The 27,444-nt window shown below is 49.6% G+C and overlaps 1 protein-coding gene across 1 annotated transcript in view; it reads right to left on the bottom strand.

Moving 5' to 3' along the window:
* GFPT2 (glutamine--fructose-6-phosphate transaminase 2) overlaps positions 1 to 25,468 on the bottom strand; it is a 48,398-nt gene extending 22,930 nt beyond the window's left edge. The window contains exons 1-6 of the mRNA XM_060636439.3: positions 24,647 to 25,468; positions 8,564 to 8,671; positions 7,119 to 7,217; positions 6,459 to 6,584; positions 2,826 to 2,884; positions 2,049 to 2,183 (exon numbers count right to left, since the gene is read on the bottom strand). Coding sequence (XP_060492422.1) covers positions 2,049 to 2,183; positions 2,826 to 2,884; positions 6,459 to 6,584; positions 7,119 to 7,217; positions 8,564 to 8,671; positions 24,647 to 24,653 — 534 coding nt within the window. The 5' untranslated portion in view covers positions 24,654 to 25,468. The remainder of the gene's footprint in view (positions 1 to 2,048; positions 2,184 to 2,825; positions 2,885 to 6,458; positions 6,585 to 7,118; positions 7,218 to 8,563; positions 8,672 to 24,646) is intronic.
* Positions 25,469 to 27,444: the final 1,976 nt, after the last annotated feature.

Consider the following 27,444-nt stretch of genomic DNA (forward strand, 5'->3'; position numbering starts at 1 on the left):
TGAGCTCATGTACTTTTGTTGCTCATTTTTGAGAGAGAGTGTGTGAGCAGGGAGGGGCAGAGAGAGAAGAGGACAGAGGACCTAAAGTGGGCTTTGTGCTGACAGCGGTGAGCCTGAGTTGGGGCTTGAACTCACCAACGTGAGATCATGACCTGAGCCCAAGTCAGACGCTCAACCAACTGAGCCACCCAGGTGCCCCATGTGAGCTCATGCACTTTAAGTGCTCTGAACAGTGGCCTGCCATATGAAAAACCCAACAGTGGCATGGGTTGTTATTAGTGTTTCTATTATTTCTTTAGCAATGACTGTCATTCACCCTCTGTTGCGTTGTGCAAACCAGAACAAACCTAGTTCTCCTAACTCAAGACTCCAAATGCTCTATTTAAATCCCTGGTGCAAAATTCTCTCCTACATTCTGACCACCCTGTACTAATTTTACCATGCCCCTAGTAGACTGGGGTTATGTATAACCAGCTAGAAGTCTGGATTTTCATGTGAAATGCCCCATGTTTTGGAATCCTGGGCAGACCCAAGGCCCCACGCAGCCTTGGTCAGTTTGCCAACTCAGTCACACAGCCAGAGGGACCCAGAGTCAGCATCCCCAGGCCTCCAGGGGCCTTTCAAACTGCCCAGAAGCCTGATGTTTACCCTGCCAGTTCTGTAAACAATAAGGTGGTACTGAACAGAAAAACACTTCCCAGTCCCAAAGAGCCCCAAAGAGCCCCTCATTGCTTCAGCTAAGAGAAATCACTGAAATTTACACCTGTCATCACTGGGGAGGCATTTCCAAAATTTAAAATTACAAATGGAAATGAGAAGATACTGTGCAGCAAAACCAAACTGGTTTACTGTAAATTACATAGTAATTATACTATGTATTACGTATAGGACAGGCTCTTGTCTATAAATGTCTTCTAAATTATGACTTCCAAAAATGGGAGCAAAGTGTTTGACAGTAGACTTATTTATGAAAAAGGCTCTGAAAATACCAGAGGGTGATATATTTTAAACCATAGTGTTGTACCCTCTGACCCTGGATATTCCAGATTCCTGGCCCCAAATGCTGTCTCCAGGCTGCCCCTGTGTTGGAGGAGCTCCTGGATGGCAGGGATGCCCAGGAGGATGGACTCTGGGAAATCTGGAGACCACTCCTCCTCCCCCTACCATCTCATACACGGCCTGAGTCTGTTGTGCCTCATCCTTGTGGACAACTCCCTCTCTACCCCGCCCTTGCCCCAGCATGTGCCCCTTCTTGGGGCTTAGTTTTGTGGGTCCAGCCCTCTGGGACATCACCAATCTCTCTCTCTCTTCCTGGATAAGCACACAAACCTGATCTGGTATCTCCTATCACAAAAAACAGTCTTCCCTCAGAACTGCAAGCCTCTCCCACCACCACTGGGCCATTTCCTGACACTCTTTTTCTAGAATCAAACTTCTCAAAAGTTCACACCTGCTTTTACTTCCTTTTCCTTCCAACTCTGCTCAGTAAGGATATGTGGGTATTTCTGCCCCTTGATGAACAATCACTTCACTGAAACTGGAGGAAAAACTACAATTCTGAGTCTCCAACATCAGTTCAATGCACCCTGGGTATGTAACTAATGGCACACACAGTGGACAAGATGACAAAGGTCCCGCGTGCAGTGCGCCATCATGAGGAACCAATGATGGGAAGTTCTGATCACGGACTCAGAGGGGTTAAGATGGAACAAGCCACTTCTTACTCGATATTTACTACCAAAACCTCAGGATTTCTCTCAGTTCTCCATGATGTAACATCTTAAGGCCAGACATCGTAGACTTTTTTTGTTTTTAGTAACTTCACGCCCAGCACAGAGCCCAATGCGAGGCTGAACTCATGACCCTGAGATTAAGACCTGAGCTAAAATCAAGAGTCAGATACTTAGCCAACTAAGCCATCCAGGCACCACTGTAGTCAAGCCATCTTTAATCCTCAGGTACTTTGCACAAATTCGGCTCATAAATGCTACTGAAAAGTGAAGGAATGAAAGGGCGATTTATGTACAGAGGTGGGCCTGGTAACTCACCAGCTGCTGAATGACTCTTTCGACCAGTGTTGAAAACGTAATGTCCTCAGTTTCTCTGTTGTCAAACACGTATTTAATCAGCTTGGCAATGGTCTCTGTGTCTGTTTCTGACTCAAACTCATAGCCTTTGCTTTCCTGGAATATTTCGTTGGACAGAGTGTTAGATAACGGTCATTGCATAATGTTGCCCGGCCAGCTCCCTCTCCTCCCTTATGATCCACCCTCACAGTGACTTAAGATAAGAACAAGGAAAACGGGGGGTAAGAAATGTCGGCCAGAATCACATAGCAAGCTGAGTCATTCCAGTATTCCCTGAGATCATCCTGCCTCAGAAGCCTGTCCTCGCCATTAATCTGGACATTGCAAAATAACAGCAGTCAAAATGATCAAATATGTTGAGTCAAACCCACCCACATCCCAACCAACACCGCAACCTTTTCATATGTGAGACAAACACTGTCTGTCTTCTCACCCCACATTCCATGTGGTGTATGAGTCGATATGTTAGGCAGTGCAGATACTTTAATAAAAGGAAGTTCATGTTCTTTTGATTATGTGAATCTGCGGTGGTCCCTGAGGGACATGCAAATGCCCTGCTATCTTCTCCTGCAAGATCTGGAAAGGTGGCGGAGCCAGGATGAGGTTTATGTCCAATGTGGTGACATGGGTCTTACTCAGCTCCTGCTTTTGCTTCCAGAGGGAAATGAGCTGGTTGGAAAGTTCTGGGGAAGATAGACACCATCTGACTTACATGTTAACCCAGGGGAAGTAGCTTACCAGAAATTTCCTTAGGTCTTTGTAATTTGTGATGATCCCATTATGGATGACAACGAATTCTGGAAGAAAAGTTTGGTGAAGAGAGAAATGCCATGAAAAGGTGAAGTTCAATTCGGAAGTGAAGGACAACGATTTGACAGTCTGAAACTCTCTACAAGCTTTCCTCCCACAGAGACTCCTGTGAGCAAACATCACTTAGCGGTGATGAGAGTGGACGTGTTACCATCTACTACAAGTTATTTTTTATTTATTTAATTTTTTTAAACTATTTTTTTAAACATTTATTTATTTTTGATTGAAAGAGAGAGAGCACATGCACGCAAGTGGGGGAGGGGCAGACAGAGAGGGAGACACAGAATGCAAAGCAGGCTCCAGGCTCCGAGCTGTCAGCACAGAGCCCGATGCGGGGCTTGAACTCACGAACCGTAAGATCATGACCTGAGCCGAAGTCGGACACTTAACTGACTGAGCCACCCAGGTGCCCCTATGACTACAATTTAAACCTGAGGAAATACACTGCTCTCTTTGGGTTAAAAGCACCTACCAACCTGACTACGCACAGACCTCTGACCTGTGGCCTACAGTATCGTCAAATGTGTTTTGGCATCCAGAAACTAGTTCAGGCATTCTGAAATGGCTTTAGGCTCAATGAGGCCACAAGCTAGCAATCCACACGTGTTCCATTTGATCCACACCACATTGTGAAAAGAGTGAAGTTTGAAATTTTGAATCCTGATTTTCAGGTGCCTGCGTGGCTCCATCAGTTAAGGGTCTGACTTCAGCTCAGGTCATGATCTCACGGTTCGTGAGTTTGAGCCCCAGGTCGGGCACTCTGTTGTCAGTGCAGAGCCTGCTTGGGATCCTCTCTCTCTGCCCCTCCCCCATTCTCTCTCTCTAAATAAATAAACTTAAAAATTTCTGGGTGACCCCAGAAATTCTGGCATCTTTGGGCTCACCCCCATTCCTGTATGGCCATGAGCATTTCTCTCTACAGGGTCTGCCTGCTGTGGCTCCTCCCTGCTCTCTGAGCACCAGTAGGGTTCCTTGTCCCCAGCTGGCGGGGGGAGGGGACCCCCTGGCCAACCCTGGAAGAGGGATATGCCTCAGTCACCACTGCATTTCCTCAATAAATAGCTGATGGATAACATGAAGGTCTAAAAGCAGCCTGAGAGTTTTTCTGGGTAAGGAATTCCCTTTCCTCCTGAGCCTAGATGATAGACCCTTTATCATCCTTGGCATTCAGTAATTCCACCAGGATGCATCTAGAAGGTGGGTGTTCTTCATAAAGATTACTGTTCAGTGAAACTCTGGATCTCTAATTCAGTTTTTGGTCAGTACAGGCTAGTCCTTTACTGTTTTTCTTTGTTTTTATCATAATTTCCTCTCTCTCTCTCTCTCCCTCTTTTTTACAGCCTATTGTTATACTTGTGAAGTCACACACAGACTGGAAGGGCTTGAATAGAAAAGCCATTTTCGACAAGTGTGCCGGGCACAGCTGAACTCATTTACGGCTTTACCTATTATTATTATTTTATTTTATTTTATCTTATTTTATTTTTACCATTTCACTTGTGTTGTTCTCTTCTTAGGGGACACCAGTAACTCACCTATTGGATCTCTATTCACTGTCTCCATATTCATCCACCTCTCCAATAGTTTTCATATTGACTGTGACACAGTTGCTTTATTTTCTTAACCTTGTCCCATTTTTTCATTTAATTGTCTTCTCATCGGTAGTTGGCTTCCTAGAATCTGTGTTTTCTTTACGAATGCTTCTTTGTGTAATTTTCTTGTGCAACGCTGTTCCTGGGTGTAAGTGTTCCTCAAAAATGTGCTCTTCGGTTATCCCTGATGAGTTGCTAAAGAAATTCTACGAATCTCTGCTTACTTCTCGTGTTTTTCTTTTCAATTACTCACCCTGAGTCAGGGCAGGCATTTTCAAGTTTGGGTGTGGGGCAGGGGGATCTGCTTGGAGCCTCCCTGCTTTGGGGACACAGAATCCCCGACTACACTGAAGTGAGGCTTCACTTTATCACCTAGGGTGGCAACCTCTCAGGGTACATGGTCTTGGTACAGTTTTTCCCACCAGCCCCACTGCTCCAGGGGTCAACCTCTGTATCTGGCTTGGGATTTGGCTGGAATAACATTCTAGGTCCTCAGCACCATGGGGTCTGCTGTCCCCCTCCTGGATGTGGGGCACTGACCCCGGAAGTGGGATGCCCTATGGTTCAAGGCATGGACCAGATCCAAGGATCTGTCCTCACTACCCAAGACCCCGACCACGTGGATGCACGTGTAGCCCAGCCCCCAGGGTTCTCTCCAGCTGTTCTGCCAAGCAGGAGGTATGGGGCTCTCCTTCCATTCTCCAGAGGAGTCCTTCCCTTCCAAATTGGGCAGGATGAGCCAGTGTTCCCAGGAGTAAGGGACATTGAGCAGAGAGGTGCCAGTCTCTCCTATGGCCCAACTTCCACGACGATGAACTGCAGTGACTCTTGCCAAGTGTTTAGCTAAAGTTTCCTGCCAATAAGCACTCCTCAACGACTCTGGTGGATCTGATTTCTACTTTACTATGGGGCTTGGTAAAAACTGACACTATGCCAGGGAATGTCTTGGGGTGGGGGGCCCAAGGGACTCCAGAGGTCATTCTCTCTGCCGGTCACCCTCCCCCATCATGCCCAGGGGTGGGTCACTGGGGGCTTCTGACCTAATCAGGCCTAACCTAGAACGGAGACCCACTGGAATCTCCAGACCTACCAGCCCTTCTCTGATGAGAGGGCCTGGGGGTGTCACTGAAGAGAACTATCCTGTGGGCCCGGGCATGGGACATGGACCCACGAGCTGGGGCATTTGGGAGAACCAGGGATCCTGCAGCTCACCAAAGAGGGCCTGGTATCCCCGTGACTGCCCTGAGCAGTCACCATGTCCCCACTCTCTGTGGGGTCACTCTCTGTGACCCTAGACCACTGCTTTTTCAGTGGAACTCCAAGGTACTGTGAGCCCAGTTACCATATCTTCTAGTTTTTCAAGGAATAACAAAAGTCTGGACTTTCAGGTTTGGTAATTCTCATATTTAAAAAACATGACACAAGCCAAGCAGAGGGCTCTGCTGCTTGGAGGGAGGCCCTGGGCTGCCTGCTACAGTCTCTGCTTCTCCAAACCTCAAGCCTTTGGCAGCTGAGGCCTCATGGCAGGGCCCAGGATTGGAGCAGGCACTTCAGACATTAACCGAGATCAGCACTACCCTGGCTCAAGACCACTCTCCTCTGGGGAAATGAAACCCATCCCTCCCTCGGGCACCCAGCCCTCCAGAACAACACAGTCCCTTGCAGAACAGTGCCCGACTCTTAGACCTCTCATGCTGCCAAGTCGCACTCAGGCTGGGTCTCAGAAGCTGGGAGCAGTCATGGGAAGTCGCCACTGTTTTCCTGTAGAGGCCTGGGTAGGGGTCAGCCCTGCCCAGGAGCCAGGCTGAGTTCACCTCCTGTCTAAGGCCCAGTGCTATCTGTTTGGATCCTCGGGGAAGATGAGGCAGGGAGAGAAGCATGCCAGTTGGCAGTGGGTGTGGATCCACAGTGGCACAGGTCAAAGCCAGGCAGAACCTTCAGGAAGGGGACGCAGGGCCACGCTACATACCGTTGCCTTTGTCTGAGCGCTGTGGATGGCTGTTGACAGCATTGGGGACCCCATGGGTAGCCCAGCGCGTGTGGGCAATGCCAAAGTGGGTCTCAAACTCCACCTTCAAGTCCATGCTGTCTTGTTCTAGAAGCAAGAAAAATAATCATTGACACATTACTGTTATGGTGAGGTGGCATGATTACATGGACACACCTCAGCCACGTCAAAAGCACATCCCACCTTGGACTGCAAAGGCCCTACCCTGGGGATTTCTGCCAGATCCCTGCTGTAGTTTACTTAGTGCTTATCAGTAACCTAAGTCACCAGCCAAAATGAGCTTACTTTAAAAAGAATATTATAGATCATAACTATAAATGGAAAAATAGTATCATTTGCCAGAAAAATTAAAATAAATACATACGTACTAAATATTAAAAAAAATTCTCATGCACCACCTCCTAGAAAAACAAAAAACCCCAGAAAACCAACCTTCCCCCAAACAAAACAAAAACAAAAACAAATCCCACACTCTGAGAAACACAGTTTTACGATGTAGGCTTAACTCTCCTTCTATTTATCCATGCTTGGATAAGTGAATATTTTTAGTCTCGAATGCTATTGGAATAAAAGACTTTAAACTGACCCATGCTGCTTTGAATGGGCATGTGTCCCACTTACTGTAAAGTTCTTCATCAAGAGCCTTGACATTTCCTCTTTTCTTGACCAGCTGGATATGTCTTTCTTTGACTTCGTTATTATTTCCATCGATTGCCACACCTGTGGGACACACATGATTTTTTTTCCTTTTTTTTTGCATTGGGATTTGTTTGGTCTCCTGCACTTTGTTACAGAGTACAACCCAGGGTGAGGGTTGCACAGTGCTGTGGATTTGTCCGTTCCCGTTGGCCAGGCTTGCAGCCTGGAAGAGAACTACACAGCGTTCAGGATGTTGATTCAGCAAGATTATGATGTGGCAGCAAACAGGGGAGGCGCACCTGGGACCTGGGCTGTGGCCGCCTCACCTGGCTTTGAACCAGGGTGCGTCCCCGGGAGCCTGCCTGTGAGGGAGGTTCCTCCACGCCCACCACTGAAGGTGGCGGGCTCGCTTGAGGGCACTGATGGTGCCATGCCCTGTGCTGACATCCCTACTGCATTAGTGTTCCTAAGATCCTTCATCTGACATGCTTTCCGTTAAGAATGAACAGGGAGGGGAGCCTGGGTGGTTCAGTCGGTTAAGCATCTGACTCTTGGTTTTGACTCAGGTCGTGATCTCTCAGTTAGTGAGTTCCAACCCTGAGCAGGGCTCTGTGCTGACAGGGTGGAACCTGCTCTGGATTCTGTCTCCCTCCCTCTCTGCTCCTCCCCCACTCGTGCTGTTTCTGTCTCTCTCCAGATAAACTATACAAAAAAAAAAAAAAAAAAAAAAGAATTAACAGGGATATGAAAATATCTGGCTCCCCCTTTCTCCTAAGGCTGCTTAATTAAAAATGGGAAGTGGACTAAATATCCACCAGTCAGATGGATGAAGAGGTAAGCTCTGAGATAGTCACCCAGGGGAGGATTATACAGCCACTGAGCAAGATCCTTAGGAAGAGTTTAGGGTAACGGGAGATGTGGGAGATAAATGAAAACAGGACATAAAATTATAATTCTATAGTTACGATCAGGTTAAAAACAAAAAGTAGCTACGTGTGACACCCCCACATCCCCATACCACCCCAACATATGCACAGCAGTGACCAGAGGAGGGACACAAAGATATTAATGCGAGAGCTTTGGTAGAGATTTTTTTTTTACCGTTATTTCTTCTTTCTCCTGTTCTCTAGTTTCCTTATTTTTTAAAAAAACTTTTAATGTTTTTTAATGTATTTTTGACAGACAGAAATGGAGCATGAGTGGGGGAAGGGCAGAAAGAGAGGGAGACAGAATTCAAAGCAGGTTCCAGGCTCCAAGCTGTCAGCACAGAGCCCAACGTGGGGTTTGAACTCACCAACCATGAGATCATGACCTGAGCCGAAGTTGGGCACTTAACCCACTGAGCCACCCAGGCGCCCCTCCTTTTCTCTAGTTCTCAAGTGACAGGAACAAGCGTTGTATCTATGAGGGCAGTCTGCGGGGCCTACCTGCCGAGTCATAGCCTCTGTACTCAAGCCTCTGCAGGCCCTTGATGAGGGTTTCGAAAATCTCCTTCCTCGTCCGGGGGACTCTGTAGTTCATGTAGGCGAAGATTCCTGTTGACAGAGGGGGAACCAACATGTTTGTAAATCACTCGGTTGGTGTTGAGGGAAAAAAAATGCTTCTGGGGACGCCCACCCAGCTGGCATCCCGGGAGGCCTTGCCGGCTGCGTGCGTGGCCTTCCCCTGACATAGCCGAAGAACGATGTGCTCCCCTCTGCTTCCGGAAGGACAGCCCAGCAAGCAGCCCAGCCAGGGACGAGAAGTCTCGCGTAGCATGTGAAGAACGAATGCGTACGCCTTGGCCTTGCGATTTCACCGCAGAGAATTTATCCTACGGACGCAGTCACGTGACCTGGCTTTCACCATGGCAACATTTATAACAGCAAAGATCAGCTAAACCACCCAACCACCTAGGGACATCTCGAGGTCCCAACCCATGTGGATTCCTTGATTTGCACAGAATATGCCCGGGAAGGGTCCTAAGGAGGTCACAGCAGGTGAAGGAGGCTGCAGCAGGTGAAGACAGGGGCTGAGGCCTTTACTCCTTCCTGCTCAGCCCTGTTGCCTGGAGCTTTAGCATCAATAAATGCTACTTTCGCAACAGCAAAACCAAAATCATCTCTTGGCCCCTGGAGAATCCCTACCTTCAAGGGAGGCCTGCACTCCAAGATTTTATTTGGCTTTATTCTCCATATTTGTATTTCGAAATAACATTTTCCTAAATAGGAAGTAACAGCCGTCACACTGGCTCTCTCTAAGCTGCTCCACTCCCTCCCTGATTAAGACTATGGACCCTTGGTCTGTCTCTGTCCTGCCCTGCGAGTTCCCTACCCTGACGTCCCTCTGTCCTTCTGTCTTCCCTGCTCCACTTGGGAAAACCTGCCGTCCTCAAAGCTCAGCTCTGATCCTGCCCCCCCCCCCCCCCCCCCAGCAGGCTTGTTCAGGCCCCAGCCTCCCTGGTTTTGGGCCACCCCAGTGCTCTTGCATCCTGAGACATCTACATCCGCCGACAAGGACACAGGCTGGCACTTCTATTTTTTCATTTCTCACTGTGTCTTGGCATACCGTCCTTATTCAATAAATGCATGTGGAATAGAACGACTGTAAATCTGCATTAATCAGGGAAGCAAGAGTATGGATCATGAACAATACTGGCCTTCAGGAATATTTATAACTCATCTTTTTTTTTTTTAAGTTTATTTATTTTGAGAGAGAGAGAGAGAGTGAGATGGGGGGGTAGGAGAGAGAGAGAGAGAGAGAGAGAGAGAGAGAGAGGGAGGGAGAGATGCTAAGCAGGCTTTGCACTATCACCACAGAGCCCGACATGGGGCTCGAACCCATGAACTGTGAGATCATGACCTGAGCCAAAACCAAGAGTCAGACGCTTAACCAACTGAGCCACCCAGGGTACCCCATAGTAACTCATCTTATTGAGAACTCACTATGTGCCAGGCACTGGGCCAACCATTCCCATACAGGTGTCAATCAAAGTTCAGAGGCTGTATTTACCATTACCTCCCTTTACTTTCTAGAAGAGAAGCTTGGGAGGCTGTGACTGAGAACCAAGGAGACCTGACCTTAGGACTTAAATGCTCCTAACCACCAGGCAGGGCTTCCTCAGGGATGAATGGAGTTAAAAGGTTTATTTTCCAAATTTTAATGATTTGATTAAAAACAAATTTTTTTAATGTTATTTTTGAGAGAGAGAGAGCACAAGCAGGGGAGGGACAGAGGGCGAGGGAGACACAGAAACTGAAATAGGCTCCAGGCTATGAGCTTTCATCACAGAGCCTGGACGCGGGGCTCAAACTCACGAACTGTGACATCATGACCTGAGCTAAAGTTGGACGCTTAACTGACTGAGTCACTCAGGCACCCAATGATTTGATTTTTTAATTTTCCTACTGTTTTTCTGGGATGCTGGAAAGGTCTGACCAGGATTAAAAATTTGCCAGATATCTGCACCCCCACGTTCATTGCAGCATTATTTACAATAACCAACACGTAGAAACAACCCAAGTGTCCATCCACAGATGGATGGATAAATATTTACAATGGAATATCATTTGGCCATAAAAAAGAAGAAAATCTGCCATTTGCAACAACATGGATGGCACTTGAGGGCATTATGCTGCATGAAATAAATCAGACAGAAGAAAGACAAATACTGTATGATCTCATATGTGGAATCTGAAAAAAACCAAACTCATTGATACAGAGATCAGATTGGTGGCTGCCAGAAGTGGAGGAGTAGGAGATGGGAGAATTAGGCAAAGATGGTCAAAAGGTATAAACTTCCAGTTATAAAATAAGTAAGTCCTGAGGATGTAATGTACAACATGCTGACTATAGTTAACAATACTGTATTGTACATCTGAAAGATGCAAAAAGAGTAGCTCCTTAAAGTTCTCATCAGGAGGGGGGCATCTAGGTAGCTCAGTGTTGGTTAAGTGTCCGACTTGGGCTCAGGTCATGATCTCACGGTTCATGAGTTTGAGCCCCGCATGGGGCCTTGTGCTGACGGTGTGGAGCCTGCTTGGGATTTCCTCTCTCCCTCTCTGCCCCTTCCGTGCTCTCTCTCTCTCTCTCTCTGTCAAATATAAATAAATAAACTTAAAAAAAAAGTTCTCATCAGGAGGAGAAAATGTTAACTGTGTGAAGTGATGGTTGTTTAACCTTATTGTGGTGATCATTTCACAATATATACATATAGCAAAGCATTGAGTACACCTAAAACTTTTACAGTGTTACATGTCAATTATATCTCAATAAAACTGGGGGGGGGGGGAAGGGGGAAATGCCAAAGATGAACCACAGAGAGGACAACCTGCCTGAGGGCTGACCACAATTATACACAAAACCTCCCGTAATATCTCCAGTCATTAAGAAGATTAGGTTCAAATCAGTATAGTGTATCTGAATGAATGACAAAGTGTCCATTAAAGGAATGTTGTATCCCTAAGCAGTGAGTGGGGTCACATTATATGAACATTTAATTTGCTAAAATTCATTCTTCTAGACGTAGACAAAAGAGAGGCGATGAAATTCAGAGGTGCTAAAAATGGTAATTTGAGGGGCACCTGGCTGGCTCAGTTGGTTAAGCATCTGACTTCAGCTCAGGTCGTGATCTCATGGTTCAGGAGTTCGAGCCCCGCGTCGGGCTCTGTGCTACCAGCTCAGAGCCTGGAGCCTGCTTCAGATTCCGTGTCTCCCTCTCTCTCTGCCCCTCCCCTGTTCACGCTCTGTCTCTCTTTCCTTCAAAAATAAATGAACATTAAAAAAAAAATTTAATGCTATTTTTCATTCTTACGTCCTGTGCGTTACCATACACAGTATATATTTGCACACAAGTATTAAAGTGCAGAATTTCTATATAATTTCTTTTATTATTTATTTTTGAGAGAGAGAGAGAGACAGAGCACAGTGGGGTAGGGGCAGAGAGAGACAGAGACACAGAATCCAAAGCAGGCTCCAGGCTCCGAGCTGTCAGCACAGAGCCCAATGCGGGTCTCCAACCCGTGAATTGCAAGATCATGACCTGAGCCAAAGTCGGACGCTTAACTGACTAAGCCACCCACGTGCTCCCAGAATTTCTCTATAAAAAACATGAACACTGTGCTTTCTGAGCAATTACAGATGCTTTCTTTTTAAAATGGCTAAGGGTAATTTTGGTGGTCAGCTATTTTTGTCTTCCTGGCTGACACTAGATCAGGTGAGAGGCGTTGAGTATAAGGCCTTGTGTATAGTTGGGGCACCTCCCCAGCGAAGGCGCCTGTCCCCACAGGGCTGCTAAGCGTTTGGGTCACAGGAGTTCACACTTTACCCTACACTTCAGACCTCAACACATCTGGGCAGATGATGTATTTTTGTCACCTTGCTCATTAAAAAAAAACAACCGAATAGTTACCTTCTAATGGAAATACTATAAAATTTTGAACAGTTCTATTCAGATATAAGTCACATGCCTTAATATTCTCCCATTTCAAGTGTACAGTTCAGTGGTTTTCAGTACAGTTGATCATTGAACAACACGGTTTGAAGTGCTCGGGTGGACTTTTTTTGATAACTTCAGTACTGTACTGTAAATATCTTTTTCTCTTCCTTATGCTTTTCTTCATAACGTTTTCTTTTCCCTAGCTCACTTTATTGTAAGAACACAGTATAGACTCCATAGAACATACAAAATATGTGTTACTGCTTATTGGTGAGGCTTCCGATCAACAGTAGGTTATTAGTAGCTGGGTTTGGGGGGAGTCAAAAGTTATCTGGAGATTTTCGACTGTGTGGAGTGTTGGTGCCCCTAACTCCCCAATTGTTCGAGGGTCAACTCTGTGTTCATAGAGTTGTTCAACCATCACTACAATCTATGTTCAGGTGAAACTTTTCTTTCTTTCTTTTTTTTTTTTTTTTGCTGTTTATTTATTTTTTGAGAGGGGGAGGGGCAGAGAGAGAGACAGAGACAGAGATAGAGACAGAGGATCCAAAGCAGGGCTCTGTGCTGACAGCAGTGAGCCCGACGCAGGGCTTGAACTCATGAACTGTGACATCATGACCTGAGCCGAAGTCAGACGCTCAACCAACTAAGCCACCCAGGTGTCCCCAGGTGAGACTTTTCATAACATTAATTTTTATAATCTCTGTGTGGGTGAAACTTTTCATAATATTAATTATTCTGCAAAATATCAAAGTTCTCGGGGGGGGGGGGAGGGGAGGGGAACGTGGTCAAATTCCAGTCACCGTAAAGACCACAGAGCTACGTGAGACAATTCTGTCTGATCATTTTTGGAGTCTTCCCTGGCATCCCGGGAATCCTTCTAGAATTACAGCTGCGCCTCACGAAGGGGAGCTGACAGGCATTGCAGATGACTTGAAGGCCCCTGTACAAACTCTGGAAAGGTTTTAAATCTGAGATACTTTCATGAGAGTGCTCTAGGGCCTCTGTTGTCCACCTGTCTCCTGCAACTCCCCTTCTCCGGGCCGGCCAGCAGTCTGAACTCCTGTCAGGCATGTATGTTCTTTGAGTGTGTCTCTGGCTCTCAGATCCAGAGTAGCCTTCTTGGTGGGAATGTGGGGGTGCTGCTGCCAGAGCCCCAGCGGCGGCTGGGCTGGTTAAAGCGCCCTTGTCCTGAGGACCACCAGCTGTGTCCACACCCAGCCACTCGGGCACAGTTTGGGAGAATATTCTGGGGGGGCGGGGGGCGGGGGAGCAGCTGCCAGGAGTGGTTTCCGAGGTCTTTGCGCAAGAAGGCATAAATCTAATTTCAACATAAAATCTCTTGCATGCTGACATCTATTCAATAAGCTCTTTCATTAAACTAAGCACCATCTCTCTCCCCTTGCAGCTCTCCCTCTTGGCAGGCTTCTCCCTGCACTCTACTGAGATGAAGTAAATAAAACGGCCCAGACACCATGCTCTTACTATTTTAAAAAAATTTGGGGCGCCTGGGTGGTGGCTCAGTTGGTCAAGCGTCTGACTTCGGCTCAGGTCATGATCTCACAGTTCGTGAGTTCAAGCCCCGCATCAGGCTCTGTGCTGACAGCTCGGAGCCTGGAGCCTGCTTTGGATTCTGTGTCTCCCTCTCTCTCTCTGCCCCCGCCCTGCACCCCCCCCCCCCCGGCCCCGGCTTGTGCTCTGTCTCTTTCTCTCAAAAATAAATAAACATCAAAAAAAGATTTTTTTAAAATGTTTATTGATTTTTGAAGGAGAGAGAGACAGGGTGTGAATGGGGGAGGGGCAGAGAGTGAGGGAGACACAGAATCCGAAATAGGCGCCAGGCCCTGAGCTATCAGCACAGAGCCTGATGTGGGGCTCCAACTCACAAACCGCGAGATCATGACCTGAGCCGAAGTCGAACGCTCAACCGACCAAGCCACCCAGGCGCCCAAAAGATTTTTTTTTTTTTAATTTAAGAAATGGAATAAAGCTGCTTTTCTCAGGCATTTCTTTTGCCATGCACGTCAGAATTCCTGTCTGGAATCCCTTGCATCTGTAAAAAGAACAGCAGTGAGGATCCATTTTTCACCTATGAGATCAGCAAAGATCCAAGAGTTTGACAAGAAGCAAGAGTTTAAATTTGTGCACCCTTTTTGGGAGGCAATTTGGCAATCTTTCAAAATTAAAAATGTACACATCTGTTGGCCAGAGCTGTTGCTAGGAACGTATCCAACAGATAACTCCGCAGTGGGGTATGTGTGAGTGCAGGAGGATGGTCGCTCAGTGCTGGAGACTGGGGACAGCCTGCTGCGTGGCAGGGACCAGGGAAGTGGCAGCACAGCCATGTGGTGGGGCCCCTATGGGACCATAGGCAAGTGGCCTTCCCTAGAGAATGAAGTGAAGCTCGGTGTTTTCCTGGAAAACTAGCTACATCTCCAAGATGTGTCAGGGGAGAAAGCAGCTCATAGAACAGGAGTAAATTATGCAAGGAGGGGTGGGGAGACACGTATTTCTGGAAGGGCACCCGAGACCTGGGTGGGGGTGGGGGCCGTGGTTGCCCCTGAGGAGGGGACTGGATGTAGGGCAGAAACTTCCTTTCCACTCCACATGTGCTCTTTGTAAGGTTACAATATTTCGCCACGTGCCCATATATTCTATTTTACCATGTGCGGCTCTATGAATGAGATATTGGGAGGTATGGGATTGTCATCCAGCCCAGTCTGACTTTGCAGACTTCTCCATGACTCTCCAGTCCCGCTCACCCAGAAGAACGATGGCCACAAGGAGGGGAAACTCTGCCTGAGCACACCTTCCCATGTATAAAAGGGCGGGCTCAGGGTCACCCAGGGGTGTTCCCACTTCTGGGTAGTGTGAGGTGCCCATGTAGAAAATGCGGGGGATGCACAGGAAGCCAATACTTTCAGAACCTTATCTTGTCTGATCCTCATGACGTCCTGTGCCAAGGCTGTGGTTCCCATGGACAGACAGAGTACCTCTGGCTCTTGTAGTGAGTCATAGCCGGGTCTATCTGAGTGACTGCAGGTTGTCTCCCTGGTGCTCCCCCCAAATCAGCATAAGCCCTGTCTTACGGTCCTACCCCAAGGAGTGAGAAATAGCTCCCATAGAGGTGACTTGGTTTTTGGGGGGAGATGCCCACCCTGATGAAAAAACCTCTGAGCTCCCCTGGTGGGGTCCAGGCCATGCTGCCATGCCCTCTCTCGATCCCTGGGAGACTCCTTCTTGGCCCCCACCAGACATTCCTGCTTCTGACTCCACTTTCTCTGCCCCTCCGGGTCACGGCAACTACAGCAAGTCTGGCTCCTCCTGTGTCCCTCCCTCCCTTGCACAGCCAAGACGGTAAGATCCCTCCTGAGGTGGCTTAAAGAAATGCCTAGCCCTGGGACAGAGGCCACTCTGGCCCAACCATCCCAGCTCAGCACCTGCCCCGTGCCCACACCCCACTCTGGCATCCAGAGCTTCCAAACAGCTTCCCAGGGCCCTACTCTTAAATCACATGGGGAAAGTGAGTGAAAGGGAGAAAAGCCAAATTAAACCCCAGGAAAAGCTCCAGATGAAGGCAGGATGGAGACTAGTGGCCCCTCTGCCTGGCTCACCTTGAGGTCTTGGGGGATCCAACACAACCTCTGCAAACAGCATGAAAGATCATACTGGAACTCAGGATGAAAGGCACCACAATGAGGTCCTTCCATGCAGGCAGGGGACTCTCAGCCTTGGAGTGACAGATGATGACAATGATCAAATCGGGAGGCCAAGTCCCCTGGACACATAGCCAAAACTGAGAGCACCAAACTCCTAGAATCTTCTTTATAACCCTTGGAATGCCTGGGGTGGCGGAGAGGAGCAGGGGCTATTTGAGGCCTGGAGGATGAGGGAAGAGGTCAAATTCACAGTGGGCAGGCTGGAGTCTGTATTATGAATCTGTGACTACAGTTTTGGAAAATCTTTCCTTCCCTCTAGGCATTAGCTTCCCAATGAAAGGCCTGCCCTCACTGTAAGTGAGGGTGGACGGTTCAAGGCAGAGATCCAGCCTGCATCCCCCAAGGGTTAGGGGCTCACTCCATGGGTGCACATTACCACCCAGCCGGGCTGGGCACCCCCCCGCCCCCCCCCAGGACTGAGGGTGCTTTCTCCACCACCATCCCATGCTTCTCCGCACTGAAGGGGCTGACCTTCTTAGTCCACGAGCCTAGTACAGATTAGATACTAGTCCAGTTCTCAAGTCGGCTTACTCTCCACCCAGGCAGAAGACATGCCGGTTGGATTTCTTTCTCACAAAATTCCTGAGCATGTGTGTTTGTGAGAGTGTGTGTATACATGTGAGTGTCTGAGTATCAGGGTGTGTATGTGTGTGAGTGAGCGTGTTGGGGTGTGTGAGTATATATGAGCGGATGCGAATGTGTGTTTGAGTGTTGGGTGTGTGTGAGAGTATGAGTGTGCATGTGTATGTGTGAATTTGTATTTGAGTGTTGGGTGTGAGTGTGCATGAGTATGAGCATGTGTGGGTGTGAATGTGGGTTTGAGTGTTGGGTGTCTGTGGGTGTGTATGAGTATGAGCATGTATAGGTGTGAGTATAGGTTGAGTGTTAGGTATGTGTGTGTGGGTTTGGCTGTTGTGTGTGTGAGTGTATGGGTGTGAGTGTGGGTTTGAGTGTTGGGTGGGTGTGGATATGAGTGTGGGTTTGAGTGTTGGGTGGGTGTGTGTATGGGTGTGAGTGTGAGTTTGAGTGTTGGGTGTGTGTGTATGGGTGTGAGTGTGGGTTTGAGTGTTGGGTGTGTGTGTGTATGGGTGTGAGTGTGGGTTTGAGTGTGGAGTGAGTGTGAGTGTGTGTGGGTGTGAGTGTGTGTTTGAATGTTGGGTGTGTATAGGTGTGAGTGTGTGTTTGAGTGTTGGGTGGATGTGGATATGAGTGTGGGTTTGAGTGTTGGGTGGGTGTGAGTGTGGGTTTGAGTGTGGAATGAGTGTGAGTGTGTATAGGTGTGAGTGTGGGTTTGAGTGTTGGGTGTGTGTGTGTATGGGTGTGAGTGTGAGTTTGAGTGTTGGGGGTGTGTGTGTATGGGTGTGAGTGTGGGTTTGAGTGTGGAGTGGGTGTGAGTGTGTATAGGTGTGAGTGTGGGTTTGAGTGTTGGGTGTGTGTGTGTATGGGTGTTGGGTGGATGTGGATATGAGTGTGGGTTTGAGTGTTGGGTGGGTGTGAGTGTGTATGGGTGTGAGTGTGGGTTTGAATGTTGGGTGTGTATAGGTGTGAGTGTGTGTATGGGTGTGAGTGTGAGTTTGAGTGTTGGGGGTGTGTGTGTATGGGCGTGAGTGTGGGTTTGAGTGTGGAGTGAGTGTGAGTGTGTGTGGGTGTGAGTGTGGGTTTGAGTGTTGGGTGTGTGTGTGTGTATGGGTGTGAGTGTGGGTTTGAGTGTGGAGTGAGTGTGAGTGTGTGTGGGTGTGAGTGTGAGTTTGAGTGTTGGGTGTGTGTGTGTATGGGTGTGAGTGTGGGTTTGAGTGTGGAGTGAGTGTGAGTGTGTGTGGGTGTGAGTGTGGGTTTGCGTGTTGGGTGTGTGTGTGTGTATGGGTGTGAGTGTGGGTTTGAGTGTGGAGTGAGTGTGAGTGTGTGTGGGTGTGAGTGTGTGTTTGAATGTTGGGTGTGTATAGGTGTGAGTGTGTGTTTGAGTGTTGGGTGGGTGTGGATATGAGTGTGTGTTTGAGTGTTGGGTGGGTGTGAGTGTGTATGGGTGTGAGTGTGGGTTTGAGTGTGGAATGAGTGTGAGTGTGTATAGGTGTGAGTGTGGGTTTGAGTGTTGGGTGTGTGTGGGTTTGAGTGTTGGGTGTGTGTGAGTGCATGTGGCTGTGAGTGTGGGTTTGACTGTTGGGTATTTGTATGTGGTGTGCTAGTTATGGAGCAGGTCTACTCTCCTGGGTGAGGCCCCCAGGTCAGAGAGGCCACTGGGCCAACCAAGAGGACCACAGTGGAGACTGTGACCTCTCTGGGCAGCACCATATTGATGCGTGGGGACTACAATTCCTGCTGCCTCCTCGCAGAAACAAGACCAAAGGCAGAGGTGCCAAGAGGACGAGAGGTCCCACGGCAGTGTTCTCACACAAAGACACAGGGACCCCAAAGCCTGGCTCAAGGTCAGGAGGGAACTGGATCTTCTGAGGACGGCCTCACCCTGCCTCTGGCTTCTCTGGGACCCCATGGGTTAAAGTTTACCACACCACTGGAATCCCTGTGATAACAGGAGACTCCACTTCCTGCAGTAAATGTGGGCAAGGCATTTCTATTTTTAAGAAAAAAGTTCTTGTTGTCCTTGTCATTTCAGGATTTCACAAAGAGCAAAGGGAGAAACAACATATACTCTAAATTGTACTAAAACACGCTTTCAAGAAAGTGTGAAGTCTTGTTTAAACTGCCAAAATTTGGCCGTAAAAATAAAGTCAAACTTTTTTTGGTGAAATATTCCCTTGGAAAACGAAAGAGGCAGCCGATCAGATCAACTTGCTTCTTTTTTGCATCAATCTCCAGAACTTTCTCCCAAGGGTGTTTGTAACCTCCAGTCCATCTCCCTTTACGAGCAAATTTCACTAAATATGAAAATAATCCTTCAATGTAAAAGCACTGTCTGCTAATGTTACATCACTGAATTTCCAGAAGGTTCCTGTGAACTTGGGAAACCCCCAGTGAATAAGACCAACTGATGGAGGAATGGCGTGATGAAGGGGAGGAGGAGGTGGGAAGATCACTTCCAGCCCTGAGCCCCTCCCCAGATGGTTTCTGGGAAGCCGTCTGTCTGAGAGTGCATGCAGTGGTCTTGTGGGCAGGATGCCAGCAGGGTTCGGGAACTTCTAGGACTGGCTTCCGTGAGCCAACCATATGCACCTCTTCTCAACTCCACCATGAGGGACTTCACATTGATGACCTGAAATTAGCCATGGTGAGCCAGTGGTCAAACATTTAGCAGCACATCCCTGAGCAGGGGCTCTGTTTGGCGAGGCTCTTGTGGCTTGGGGACATAGCAAGGCAAGCAATCTGACCCCAGAGTCTGTTCCCCAAGAACTCCAGTCCAGCCCCTTCTGAGGTACCCTTCCATGAACTGAACCATTACAGGGAGGAAAGGAGTGTGTTAGATATGACGGGGTTCCCAGAGCCAGAAGAAGTCTGAGCTCTCCCCTGTGTCTTGTAAACTCCCTGGAACTTTGTTTCCTCAGCTGAAATGAGAGACAACCTCCCTAAGCACATGACAAGCTGTCCTAAAGACTGCTGTGTAAGCAGATAGATGTGTGTGTGTGTGTGTGTGTGTGCGCGCACACGCGCGCGTGTGTGTGTGTGTGTGTGTGTGTGTATGTGTGTGTCCTGGCCCCTTTTGATTCTGGGGAATGAAACCACACCTGCTTCTCACAGGGAAGAGATGAGTAGGAAGAATATCTACATGCATGGAGGCCAAATGGAGTGAGTGCCATATTTACAGGACACAAGCCCTGACTTCTAGAAAAACTGGAAACTATTTGGTCAAACGGGGTATGTAGCACCATGCCAGTGAAGGATGGGGTCTTTAACTGATGTCTACATTCACCTTCTGACTATGGTGGGTCCAGTCTGCAAGTTCTGGGACCAGGGCACTTCCATGTGTGTGTCAGACATAGAGGGGAGACTGGTAGCCTCTGGCCAACATCCCTGTGGCCATGACTTGACCATCTGAGATTAGCAACACTGGACTATTCTTGGGGAAGGCACCTAAAAGCCAGAGCCCAAATAATAATGGATAAATTATTGGATAATGGATAGGGGAAGCTGGGTGTCTCAGTCGGTAAAGCGTCTGCCTTCAGCTCAGGTCATGATCTCACAGTTCATGAGTTCAAGCCTTCAAGCCCTGGGTCAGGCTCTGTGCTGACAGCTCAGAGCCTGGAGCCTGCTTTGGATTCTGTGTCTACCTCTCTCTCTTCCCTTCCCCTGATCACATACTCTCTCTCTCTCTTGAAATAAATAAACATTAAAAATGTTTTTAAAAATTATTGGATAATGGATAAATAAACAATGGCCCTCAAAGATATCGGGTCCTAATCCCTGGAAGCTATAAAAATATCTTGATGCAAAAAGGTCTTTGGAGATATGATTAAATTAAAGATCTTGAGATGGGATACTTTCCTGGATTATCCAGTTGGGCCCTAAATGCAATCACAAGTATTGTTATGAAAGGGAGGCAGAGGGACATTTGACATGGAAGAGAAGGTGAGGTGACCACAGAGGCACAGACTGGAATCAAGAGATGCAAGCCGAGGGATGCTGGCAGCCACCAAAGCTGGAAGAGGCAAGGGACAGATTCTTTCCTAGAGTGTCCAGAGGAAGTGGGGCCCTGCTGACACCTTGATTTTAGTCCCATAAAACTGAGTTTTGGACTTCTAGCCTCCGAAACTGTGAGAAAATAAATTTAGGTTGTTTTAAAGCAACAAGTTTGTGGTAATTTGTTACAGCAGCCAGCGGAAACTAATATACCAACTAAGACAAAAGGTAACGGCTTCAAAGTCTTTTTACCTTCTAGCAAAATCTAAGAATTTGCTAATTTTCCATGGCCAAGTTTTTTTCCACCCCTCTCATAAATTACTAAATGCAGGAGTAAAGGATAGGGCAGATTTAAGAATTCATGGATGGGGGTGCAACTGGGTGGCTCACTTGGTTGAGCGTCTGACTTGACATAAGCTCAGCTCATGATCTCATGGTTTGTGAGTTCAAGTCCCACACTGGGGTCCCTGTTGTCAGTGCAGAGCCTGCTCCGGATTCTCTGCCCCCCTCTTTCTGCCCCTCCCCTCCTTGCATGCTCTCTCTCTCTCTCTCTCAAAAATAAATAAAACATTAAAAAAAAAAAGAATTCTGGATGGTAAGTGCAATCCTTTTTGCCAAACTTTCATGCGTGCGTGGTCCACACCGCCATACCCTTGAACATGCTGTGCCCTCAGCCTGGCACACCTGTCACCCTCTTCTCTCTATGGAGCTCATACTTGAGGCCAGGCTCTTGCAGCACTGTTCCTGGGAAAGTTAGTGCTCCCTGCCTCTGCAGTGCTGGGGTCTCAACTAAGACTGCGTGTGGGCCATCAGGTAACATCAGTGAGTGAGGCAGCTGGGCGGGAGGACTGGTGAGCTAGCACCCATCATCCTAGGGGCCACCGTGCAATATTCAGATATATATAACTCAAGGCTGCTCATCAGATTTTTTCAAGAGAACTTGAAAATCCTCCCTACTTACGTGAAATCTCCCAATTTTGTAATGGAAGACTTTAAAACATAAAGTTTAAGCCCTGTGTACCACACAGAAAGATGTCTGCCGACTGGTTTGGCACAGAGTTACCAGGCTGTGGCTTGTGTCAGATGTCTTCTCTCTGTGGCAGCTTTTACCTAGTGAGCTACCCCATCCCTGCTTGGTGACCACCTGCCTCTCCAACTCCTTGCCCCTTCTCTGAGGGGAGGCTCGTGCCCATGTGGCCCCAGGGCCTGGAAAACACAGGACCTCTCCAGGAGCAGCACTTCACTAATGGCTGAGCAAAGAAGGAAGGAGAGGAGGAATGGGAAGATAGTAACCTTTCTATTGGCAGACAGCAACATGCCAGCGTCTCTCAGATGTCAACAAAACCTACCTGTCCCTCAGCTAAACTCTCAGTGCACTGAAGCTCTGAGGGGCATCTCCTCAGTGTGTGTAGGGTCAGCTAGCACTGGGTCCAGGTTTCTGCGGGAGAAGTGGAGTAGACAACGGGGAGTAAGAGCCAACCTAAGCCTGGTCATTAGCAGCTGAAGGGAAGGCTCTCAGCTCAACCCCTGCTGACCATGGACGGAACAGCCCTGAAGATGTGACCATATCACAGGTGGCATTCGAGGTGGCAGATCACAGCAGGGCCACAGCCAGCCCAGAGAGAAGACCTAAGACTGCTCCTGCTCAGACAGAGGCATGAGCAGACCCCTTCGGCTTCCAGTTCCCCAAATGGAAAGTTGATGAGGGTAAGCGACTTATTCCAGGAGCTTCTTCACAATTTCTGCCCTGTCCTTGTACCAAGTACGCAATCATTGCCTTAACATTTTTCTATAAAATTGACCAAGTGTTTGAAAACTGACATAAATGCTCTACAAAAGAACACAACCATAAAAAGGAAAACCAGTATCACTTGTCATGCACACACAGGCCATTATCCAGAAACAAACAAACAAACAAAAAACGAGAACAACGTGTTTAATTCTCGACAGCAGCTGTTGTCAGGTTTGACTTGGGACGGCCTTCTCCATGCAAGGGGTGCTCAGCCAGTGGGGCGGGGGGGAGAGGGGCTCTGTAAATGACACATTAGCACCCAGGTGAAAAGAAATAACTTTCCCATGTTGGATATCACTCCCTGACTTAACCAAGGGCTGCAAGGTGGGTGGGATAGGCTGGGGTGGGAGTCTTGATGTAAGGATATAGGTAGTCACAGGGCCAAAGCTCATCCTTTCCTTAGGGGACAAGACATGTGCAGCCCTTTAAGAGAGCAGAACTGGACCCCAGATTTGGAGAGTCTGAGCCCATCTCTCTTTGCAGAGATGGGCTCAGAGAGACAACAGAGAAAGCTAGATGCAAGTTGGAAGCAGGAAGGCAGGCTGGGGGAGAGGCGGGCCCAGAAGGGCACCTGAAAGGAGAAAGGAGGGAAATTGCCAGTGCTGGAGAGGCAGAGCAAGGGTCTTGGTCAGTGCACTAGTCTGGCTCTAAGGCCACCAGTTGGCCAAGGGCCTTGAATGCCACACTGAAGGGTTTAGAACCCAAAGGGCTTCTGGCAAAACTGCCACCTTTGCTTCTTCTTCTCTCTCTCTCTCTCTCTCTCTCTCTCTCTCTCTCTCTCTCGGGAAACATCCAAGGCAGCCCTATACATGGTTAACGATGCCCTGTAGCCCGGAGATTTTGGCTGAAAGTTCAGGAATTTAAATTGATGCCCGCTTGGCCTGGGGGAGTCTGCATCCCAAAGCGAGCTGTGGGCTCCTTGGTCAGTGGTTCTTTTACACTTTCAGGAGCCGTTGGCCTCAGAAACAAGGCCTGTACAGATCTTGGCCCAGGGCTCACCGCTGGCACATCCCGCCCCACAGCCCTGGGCGAAGTCAGACAGAGGCCTTTCATGGCTTCAAAAGTTCCACCAGGTCCTCCAGCCACAGGAGGCTGGAATGGGTAACTGAATCCTACTCAGGGAAAAAAAAATAAAAAAGGCACAGTGACCTTTTGTCCCAGCACAAGTTCCCGGCCCTCTCCCCAGCCAGCGGAGGCGGCCCAGCCAGGAGAGTAAGGAATTGCAGATGTGCGCGCAGGGCCGCAGCAGCCCTCGCCATGGCCCAGCAGTCTCCCGGGACAGCGCCGAGGCGCCGCGGTGTTCAGGACGCCGGAGCCCAGCCCCACTCCTCATCCCGGACTCCTTCTCCCAGCTTTGCCTCGAGGCTCGGCGGTCCATGCTGCCTTTCCCCCCAAGCCTCGCCGAGAGCTCTTTCAGCAAAGAGGCGGCAACATGGAATCGACCCTTCTAGGGACAAGAGGTTCATTTTGGCACGCGAGGAGAACGCACAGGCCCTTCCCGAGCGCACGAGGGCAGCTCCCGACGCCACGGGGCGAGCCCGGCCGGCTGCCGGGAGGTTGCAGGTGGGGTCGCCTCTCCTGGGTGGGCGCGGTGGGCTGAGAGCAGTGCTGGGCACCCCGCGCCCCGGATGCGTGAGCTTGCGCGTGGCCGCCTTTGTGGGCGACTTGGGGTGCTTTTCTCACTGGACATGGGGGGAGGGAGGGAGGATACCTCTGTGTTGTGAGGGTCCAGGCCCGGGACAGGACCAATTTCGTCCCCTCCGTGGGCGGCCGGGCCCGGTCGCCCTCATCAAGTCCGACACCAGGGTTGGGCACCCTTCTCCCCCACCCCTCCCTGGGACACCCACTCGGAGACAAGAGGCAGAAGGAGGCAGGCCCGGCCGGTGAAAGCCCCTTCTCGGACCTGGACAGATCGATGCCCCCATCCCGCACCACCTCCGGGTCCCCGGCGCCCGGCTCTCGGGCCCAGGCGCCGAGAGACTGGGGAGCCGGAACCCGCGGCCACCACACTCACCGCACATCGTGGCTGCTGCTTGCGCCCTTCGCGGCTCTGGGATTCTGCGCGCTCTGGACACTCGGAATTCCGTGCGCGCCTGGCGCTCCGCGGGCCTGGACTCCCGCCGCTCGGCCTCAGGACCTTATAGCTCGGAGCCCTCCGCCAGAGGCGGGGCCAGGGCGGGGCCTCCTCCTGCCTGCCTGCTCCCCATTGGTCCCCGGTTGTCGTGACAACGGTGGGGACTGGGCCCCCAGGAGTCAGGGAACTGGGCGAGGGGCGGCTCCCAGGCGCAAGTTCGGGCTGTAACGCCTGGGTGTCGGGTCCTGAAGATGGACCGGGGGGCGGGGTGGAGACCGTCTGAGTTCAGACCCAGACTCAGGCTCCGTCTAGGCGTGGGACCTTGGACAGGGGACTGAATCGCTTTGTGCTTCAGTTTCCCAGTCTGTAAAATGGGATGACAATGGAACCTACCTGCCTGGTCCTGATGAGGATTAAGACGCAGAGCACAATGGCGGGCGTGACGCACGTGTTCCCCTGTGCGCCCTTCTGTTTGCCGGGCTTCTCCGAGGGCACCAGAATCGCTGCACACTGTAGGTGTTCAAGCCTGGTCCCCTCTCTGTAAGGAGAGAACTCTAGAGCCTGATTGATAAATGAGAAAACTGAGGCCCCCTCCGAGGTGGAAAGGGAGTTTGCCAAAACAGGGCAGCCGGAATTGACAAATTCCGGCAGTGGCAGAATTCGAACCAGGGATTTCCTGGAGAGCCGGAGCTTCAAGATGAGGATTCCCCCCAGGTCGTGAGCCAAGCAGGGGCGACCCAGGGAACCACCCCCTCCCGGAGCAGCGCTGGCGGACCTGTCCTCAGCGCACTGGCCTGCACAAGCCAGGGGCTTCTCCGCCCACCCGCCTGGAGCCCGAATGGGGCCCAGCTGTGAGTCACTGAGACTTGAGTTCCTCCGCCCTGGTTCCCGGCCGTCTCCTCCCCTCCCCACTGCGCTCCGGGCCTCGGTCTCCTGAGGAAGGTCACGAGAACTGGCCCAACACTGGCGTACTTTGAAGCCATCTGGTGTTTTTTATTTTACTTAAAAAAAAAAAAAAATCTTGATATTCTAAACAGATCCTCCCCAGTCGTGTTAGAGCACAAAACGAAACTTTTTGCGTCTTGTCTCTGGCATTTTTCCTGATGTAATTAATCTCTGTAGCTTCACCAGGGCTCTGCAGGTCCTACGGGGGAGAAGGTGTTTGGTTTACCCACTTGCCCGTTGAGGAAACTGAGGCTCAGCCACAGTAAGGAAGGGGTTTGGTTGAGTCATCCTGCTGGGAAATAGTGGAACCGGTTCTGGAGCAGCTGTGTTTGCCTTTCACCCTTCACTCTGCAGGGTCACTTTCATTTCGTTCATCCATTCATTCCCTCATTCCTAAGCAGCTGCTTCATACCTGTCCTGATGCTTAATGGGACTTAATGATGAGTGGAAATAGTCCATTCCAGGGACTCATGTGGCACTTACGGAGTGGTGGGAGGCAGACATTAATCCAGTGACACCAGGAGAACAAGAAAATTCCAGGTTGGGATTGGGAGACAGGGAGGGGACAGGGCAGGTTGGTGGGGAGGGGGCCAGACTCTGCCTGGGACTGGGCTGGGGCTGGAGTTGGTACAGGTCAGTGTAGACCCAGGGCAGCTTGCCAGAGGAAGTTAACAGACTGGAGAAGGGAAGTTCAGGCATGTGCAAAGGTCCCACTGCTGACGATGATAGCTGGAGTTTGGAGTCTGGAGATGAGGCTGTTCTGCCCCAGCCCAGAGATGGGAACTCGAGTCCCACCCTATGTAACTGAGGTGGGAACAGCATGGTGTCATCAGGCCCTCTGCAAGCACCAAGACACCAGGAGCCCTGGGATCCTAGCAGCTTCCAGATCTATCTCCCATCCAGCTCCCCAGTGAGGAGTGGCATGGATGCTAGGACCCCTGTGGAGGTATCTGCATCTGCTAGCCCATTATCCCTCCTGCTTTGGGACTAGTTATGTGACCTGGACCACATAGCCGCTAGGTCCCCCTGGCCCTGGCATTGGTTCAGGAATCAGCATGTGGCTCATGCTGAGCTCTTGACAACCTGCTCAGGGACATGGGAGAGATCAGAAAAGATGAGCTTCTTCCCTGTCTGATGGCACAGCTGTCTGGAAGGTAGGCTGGTGATGCTGGGGACCCTCTTGTCAACTTTGGGGTGGGGTGGGGAGAAGCTGTCCTAGAGTGAGGCAATCCAGAGCAAAACAGATCTCTAGGATGGAGACAGGTGCACATTTGTTTTTTGAGAGAGAGAGAGAGAGAGAGAGACAGCACGAGCAGGGGAAAGGAACAGAGGGAAAGAGGGAAAGAGAGAAAGGGAGAGACACAGAGAATCTTAAGCAGGCTCCACACTGAACATAGAGCCTGACAACAGAGCTTGATCCCATGACCCTGAGATCATCACCTGAGCTGAAATCTAGAATCAGGACACTCAACTAACTGGGCCATCAGGAGCCTGAAGATGCACATTTTTTTGGAGCCCCTGGGTTTAGCTGGGGCTGAAGCCAGATTTATTCCTGGAATTCTTGGTATCAAGGCTCAATAAGTTCCCATCTTCACTGGAGGCACTTCAAAGTGACTTCTGTCATTCGCAACCAAATTGAGTCCTGATTGCTTCAACCTCCTGGAACTGTGATCTGAGGTTCAGGGAAGCAGTTACGCAGCTGGTGGCCCCAACCTATAAGGTGCTGCCCCTTCCTGCCCTCAACCTGGTCAGGGACCTGTCTTGTTACAACCCAGGAGGCCCCTGGGATTTAG

Source organism: Panthera onca, chromosome A1 (genome assembly GCF_046562875.1).
Source record: "Panthera onca isolate mPanOnc1 chromosome A1, mPanOnc1 haplotype 2, whole genome shotgun sequence".
Lineage (NCBI taxonomy): Eukaryota > Metazoa > Chordata > Mammalia > Carnivora > Felidae > Panthera > Panthera onca.